This window comes from Bison bison, unplaced genomic scaffold (genome assembly GCF_000754665.1).
Source record: "Bison bison bison isolate TAMUID 2011002044 unplaced genomic scaffold, Bison_UMD1.0 scf7180017864037, whole genome shotgun sequence".
NCBI classification, from domain to species: Eukaryota; Metazoa; Chordata; class Mammalia; order Artiodactyla; family Bovidae; genus Bison; species Bison bison.
The window spans coordinates 2,415,196-2,421,416 of NW_011494609.1; the positions used below are offsets into that span (position 1 = coordinate 2,415,196).

General features: G+C 57.2%; 1 protein-coding gene across 2 annotated transcripts in view; it reads right to left on the minus strand.

Moving 5' to 3' along the window:
* SIM2 (single-minded family bHLH transcription factor 2) overlaps positions 1 to 6,221 on the minus strand; it is a 48,462-nt gene that overhangs the window by 38,541 nt on the left and 3,700 nt on the right. For both annotated transcript variants that reach the window (XM_010834838.1, XM_010834837.1), the window contains exon 2: positions 1,126 to 1,208. In XM_010834838.1, coding sequence (XP_010833140.1) covers positions 1,126 to 1,208 — 83 coding nt within the window. The remainder of the gene's footprint in view (positions 1 to 1,125; positions 1,209 to 6,221) is intronic.

Below are 6,221 nucleotides of genomic sequence, written 5' to 3' on the forward strand. Positions count from 1 at the left end.
ATAGAAGGAGGAAATGCAAAATAGCTCTCGGTAGGCATTTTTCGGTGGCAGAGACAAATGACGGGAGGGGGGAATGAATCGGGTCGTTGATGAGGCTCTGTAAAGGGCATTTGAAAGACTCTGGGACACCAGGACTTGCTGTCCCCACCTAGCGCCAGCCCCGGACTTGGAAGTGGCCGGTCGTGCGCCTGGTCACTCCGCCCCGGCCCCAGACACCGCAGGGGGGAAACCCGAGGTCAGGGCGGTTTAACAGCCCCTGGCTGAATGGCTGCGGGCTGGGGGCGCTAAGCGGCGGACCACAGACCAAGTCAGGGCTTCCTCGGTAAGCCAGGGGCGCCGCACCATGTCCTGAGCTGCCCCCACTTAAGAGCTGGACCACTCGGGTGGAACAAGGCTCCGCCCGGTGTGGTGTGACCTCAGGCCTGCGGCTTAACCTTTCTGTGCCTCGACTGCTTCCTCTGAAAAAAATGCAGTTAAAAATAGAACACACTTCTAAGCGAAGAGATGATATAGTAGATTTAGAATAGAATCTGGGCCCGGCAGTGAACCGGTCCTCTGCCGTCAACTGCTGAGATTCAGTTATGGATGCTGTCTCGACTGCAACTTCTCCAGACACACACCCAAGCATCAAGCACTTCATTGCTCCCTCTCTCTGGCTTGGAGTGTCCTTGCGCCTTCCTTCTCTGGCTCCAGAGCCTGGCACGGTGTCAGGCACAGAGCAAGCGCTCCAAAACAGTGTACTGAGGAAAATCAGGTTGTAGAGGACTTCACCCTTCCCCTAGGTCTCAAGGGCTAGAGAGTCCTGGGGGCAGGAATTGAAAGGAGGCTAGGTGTGGGGTTCATGGGGGGGCCAACCCGAGGTTGCACTGGCTGTGCAGAACCCACATGGGGCCCTGGAGTCCTCCTCCCCAGAAGAGGAGTTATGGGGAGTCTATTGGCCCGAAGTCTGATCATTGTTGTCCTCTTCAGCCTGGGGGTTGGTCAATGGACCCTCCAGAGGCTCCCTGAGAAGGGAGCCCCCTCCAAGACTGGTGTGGCAGGTCGGAAGGCAGGCCCCATGGGGCGCAGGGCCTTGGGGGGCACAGTGCTTCACCTCCCCCTCCCCTTGCGTGGCGACCCCACTACCTGCAGCAAGTGCGATCCCAGCTCCTTGGCGACACCGTCCAGGGGCCCCGCGCGGCTGGGCTGTCCCCACGCGTCTCCTAAACCTGGACGGGAACCAAAGCAAACCGGTAAACGGCAGCACCCAGCCAGCGACCTCCGCCCCCAGTCACCCCTTCCTTGGCCTTCGATCAAAAAGAAAAGAGGGCAGAGGAGAAATTCCCACAGAGGCCTCCAGGTTTTATTTGACATGCCACAAGGTAATCTAATCTCCTTTGAAATCGGCCATCCTCCTATCCAAATGGGGATATGGATTCAACCAGTAAATATTACCTCCAAAGGTACCTCCTTTCTCCCTCCCCTGCGAAGCTGGCAGCTATGTATTTTCCCAAAGACAGAGCAGCCCACACTTAGAGCCCTGGCCATCTTAGAGGCGGCTTTTCTGGTTTTTTTAAAAAAATCTTTCAATCTCCCGGAATCCTCCCAACTCCCTGACTTTTCAGCAACCCCCTCACAGGCCCCAGAAGCACTGACCTTCTTCCAATCCAGGAGCCCCAACCTGGAAAGGGGTTCCCTGGGGGCTTCCCCAAGGTGAACTCCTAACTCCCCAGCAGCTGGGGGCGGGGCAGGGGATGGCCTGAGGGCCGGGAGGGCGGTGTATATACTAGACAGACCTGGGAAGTGTTTGTTGTCACACAATCGGGGTCTTGCAGCCCCTCCGCTTCTTAACTGTCCCCCAAAGCTTCCGGTGGCTCCCCACAACCTCTGGGGAGGCCACTGGAGTTGCAGAAAGTGCACCAGGGGAAAGACAGCCCTGCTCAGCAGAATACCCTTCTCGAGTGCCCTCGGCTCAGCTGCTGTGACCCCAGGGGCTCCCAGGCTTTCTCTGCAGGAAGCAGGAAAGCCCGGTGAGATTGCAGCGCTAAGTGCCAGCTCAGAGGGACCCCCAAGCCGCTCCCTGGAGTCCTTCCTGCCGGCGGCCTGGCCTGAAACCCTCCAGCGATCGCCGAGGCTGGTGCCGGTGTGACGTGGCGAAGGCCGGTCACCGCTGTCCTAGCACCCCACTCCCTCCCACCTAAGCTGCGACCTTACAAGGTGAGCTGGGGTCTTGTCTCTGGGTCAGAGGGCGTCCCCTTCCTCCAGGGCAGACTGGCCCCCTTGCTGCAGCTCCCGGGAGTGTGGGCCCGACCCGGGGCCAGAGCGAATCCGAGGACCACTCCCAGGACAGTCCCCCCGAGTGGTGCGCAGGCACTTGGGTCTCCCCGCTGTCCCTGCGGGGCACCAGGAGCACCGCAGCTTCTGGAACTTTCAATCCCAGCAGGCAGAAAACGCACCCCCCCCCCAGTGCCTGGGTGCTGCAGGGCCCAGAGCACCTCCAGGCCCAGGGCCCCCCAGAGACGCTGGAGACCCCTCTACTGGCCAGTTCTACCAAGCAACTAAGAAAGGTGTGGCCTTTATGTCTCCTTGGAGGTTTATCCTGATCTCCCCATAAGGAATTGGTTCATTTCCACATAGCCCGATCTCCCAAATACCATCACCACTCCCACCCAACTCCCCAGACCCCACCTCAGAGTGGAACGGGGTGTCTCTTTAACCTCAGGAAACCCCCGTCCACCCCATCCCCAAGGATGACCACGGTGACCACAGTACAGGGCCATCGGTAGGGCCTTCCTCCCCAAGACCCGAGAGCCTGCTGGTGCTGGCATTTACTCCCTTTAACCAGAAATGGAAAGAACCAACATTTGAAGTCCTTGGGGGTTTAAATAAAAAAAAAAGTGTAATCAGGGTCCAGGAATTCTGATGTCCGCCAGTCGGCAAACGCAGCTGCTAAACTGTCCTTTAGCCCACTCCTGGTCCTGTTCCCCGGTCTGGGCCAGGCCACCTCTGCCTGGCTCTCTGTGGACAGTGGGCACAGTCCCTGGCCCTCACTCCTCAGAACGCCTGGGTCTGAGAGACGTGGGGAAATCTGCACCTTTGGGAATGAGCCCCCCACACCAGACTCCCTGGGTCTCCCCAAAGCCTTCCAGCCTCACACACCAAAGTGCACTGGCTACACAGGCCAACTTTCTGTGTAATTCAAATAGCTGGATACATCAGCAGAGCCTGTCCTCTTATTATAACGTTTCCTACGATTTCTCGGTTTCTCCACGTCTCTGCTTTGCCAGGGGAGATTTGGACCTGGCATGAGGGGGGTGGGCGGTGGGAGGCTCTCCTCGAACTTCCCTGCCCCCAGGCCACCTCACAGGGTGATGGGGCTGCCAGCTCTTCCATTAGAAACCGCTGTGCGCGAGGCCTTTTCCCTGGGCCCATAAAAATCTACTTTGGGCTGGATGCAGAGACTAAAGAAGGTAAGGTTTGTAACCAAAAAAAAAAATCATCTCGTTACCATAAAGCCATATATACTCCTGAAAAAGTGAGGTGCTGGATATGTGGTCTTTATTTGGATCTGACAAAAAGCTTCGTTTGTTAGAAAAATGAAGGAAGAGTGTAAGAAAAAGCTGGGCTGAGCTCCTCCAGGTTTATGTCGTTGGTGGTCTGTCTTGCCTGATTCTGGGAAATCCCTGCAACCATACCAATGACTGGAGCAAATGGGGTTCCCAACCTGGCCTGTGGTTTCCAACCAGGGTTTGGGGTCCGAGTGCCCTACATGTGTCGGCAGCGGGGGGCACTGTCTGATGCTGGGAATCTAGATGGCTAGGCCATTTGGGGGGGCTGTCAGCCACAAGGTCACAGGGAAAGGGAGACAGGTATCCCCTTTCTCCCTCTGCCTCCAAAGGTCTGTGGGTGACCTTGTACCCGCACTCAGCGGGCTATTTGGTTTCAACCCTGCCAGGCCCAGCCTGCCAGTGTTAGTCATTAGTCGCTCAGTCTTGTGTGACTCTTTGTGACCCCATGGACTGCAGCCCGCCAAGCTCCTCTGTCCATGGGACTTCCCAGGCAAGAATACTAAAGTGGGTTGCTATTTCCTTCTCCAGGGGATCTTCCCAATCCAGGGACTGAACCCTGGTCTCCTGCATTGCAGGCAGATTTTTTTTTTTTTTTACCATCTGAGCCACTTGGCAAGCCCGCCACAGAAGCTACCTAAATATGGTCTCTCCTCTCTGGGTGCTCAGGTAGTCAGTCAACATACAACTTTTGAAAAGGCACCAGCTGTGCCTGGGTGCAGGTCATAGGCCATAAACATCAGATCACATAAGTAAGTGGATTCCTTGCTGAGGCGGGAGACTGGAGGGGTTCCCTCGCAGAGGGATCGGGTCTCACCCTCTCAGATGAAGGGACACACACGTGGAGACCCAAAGGAGGCAGTTGGATCTGCTCCTCTGGATCCAGGAGCAGAACCCACTGTATCCAGTGACAAATAAATGGGTCCAGACTTGGATAAGAACTTGCTGACCGACGGTGATTCTCACAGTTCCCCCAGCGCAACCTTGGGTACCGAAAATGGGGGTAATTCAGTTCTTTCCCAGCCTTGGAATGGTTCATTGTCACTGGGCTCCCTGAAAATCCAGGCCCTAGAACTCTCTTCCAAACCAACAGCTGCACAGCGGAGGAGAGTGGGTATTGAGGGGAGCGCTTGGTAGAGAGGTCCCAGAGCCTGGCTCTGGGTCGGGGTAGGGGAAGGGGGGCTTCCAGCCTGTCCTACTTGGCCAAGAGTCAGCGTTGTACCTCGTTCAGACCACAGACAACTGGAAGCGACCAGCGACCTTGAACCTTGTCTGATGTCTACCCTTGAAGGATGGGGGGGTGGTAAGGCCTCGTGGCCAGCGCATGCCCCGCCAGGCTTCTGAGTGCGCACCCCGGAGCCCCCCAGCCGTTCTAGAGCACTGGTCAACCCCTCAGAGGTGAATCTGAGCGCCCCCAACCACCTGGGCCCTGCATCTCTGGTGTTCCCATCACCCGCCGGAGTCTCCTGCTCTGTGAGCGTCCTCTCCCAGACCTCGCGCACATCCTGGCAAACTTCCAAGTAGAGATCGAGAGAGAGGGTTGTAAAAACCCACTTTCTTCTAAAAAAATATGTCTACTTAAAAAAAAAAAAAAAAAACACCCTACACTATTTCGGGCTGCAGTAGAGAAAGGCCTTGGATCTGTGACCCCAGGTCAGTTTAGGGCGTGTTTCTCCTTACCAAAGCCTCTAAATCAAAGCGTTTCCATCCCCAGCAACTGTTTCTAGGACGTCCCCCACCCCAACCCTCCCCTTGGCACTCAGGTGTGGCCGGGGCTGGGTGGGCGGGAAAGGTTCTGCCTGAACCCAAACCCAGACAAATCCGGCCACTGGAATAACGCAGGCCTCCAACCCCACTTAACTGTGCGTGTGACAAGCTCACTTCTCTGGAGTAAAAGGTTGTCACGTGTGCTGTGGTCCCTGCCTCTCTCATGCGCTCACACCTGTCTGGGGTCTTGGGGGGCGGGTGGTGGGAGGAGGGTCTCTGTTCTCTCCCCATAACCAGCCTGTTTCCAGCTCCGCTCCTCAACTGGGGACGTGAAGCCAGTCTCTTCTGCAAGAGTTACTGGACAAGTGTCCAGAAGGAGGCCACTCCCTGGGAACCCCGGCTCCAGGGAAGGGGGCCTAACCCTGGTGACTGGCCACCCCAAGCTCTCCCAGCTCCGACCCCAGCCTCCCCAGGCCCAGCACGGATCACCAAACAGCGGAATACATCCTGCCTAGCGTGGTCACACGCAGTGATGGCCCACCCGAGGTACTTCTGTGTTTCCAAAGCCACCCCCCTTCCCCTGAAGGGAAGGGCACAGTGATAACAGGCCAGGTAGACCCTGCTCCCTGGGAGCACCTGGCCTTCCCACCCACTAAGCTTTTGATTCTGAGTCCCTGCCAAAGCCGGCCTGGCTCCCTTGCCCTCTTGCCTGCCCATCTACCTCACCACTTCTCAGCTTGCAGTTAAAGGGGAAGAACTGGTGGGGACCCCGAAAACCACTCCTCTTCCAACTCCAGGCGGTGGGTCCCAGAAGTCTGCCCAGTAGGGCCGACAGCATTCAAGCCACATCTGGCTGGGGCGGGGGAAGGCAGCAAGCTCACGGGAAGGATGCAGACTGGAGGAGGAACACCTCCACCTGCTTGGCCTGCCTCCTCACACCCCAGCATCCCAGGAACCTTGCGCAGCCAT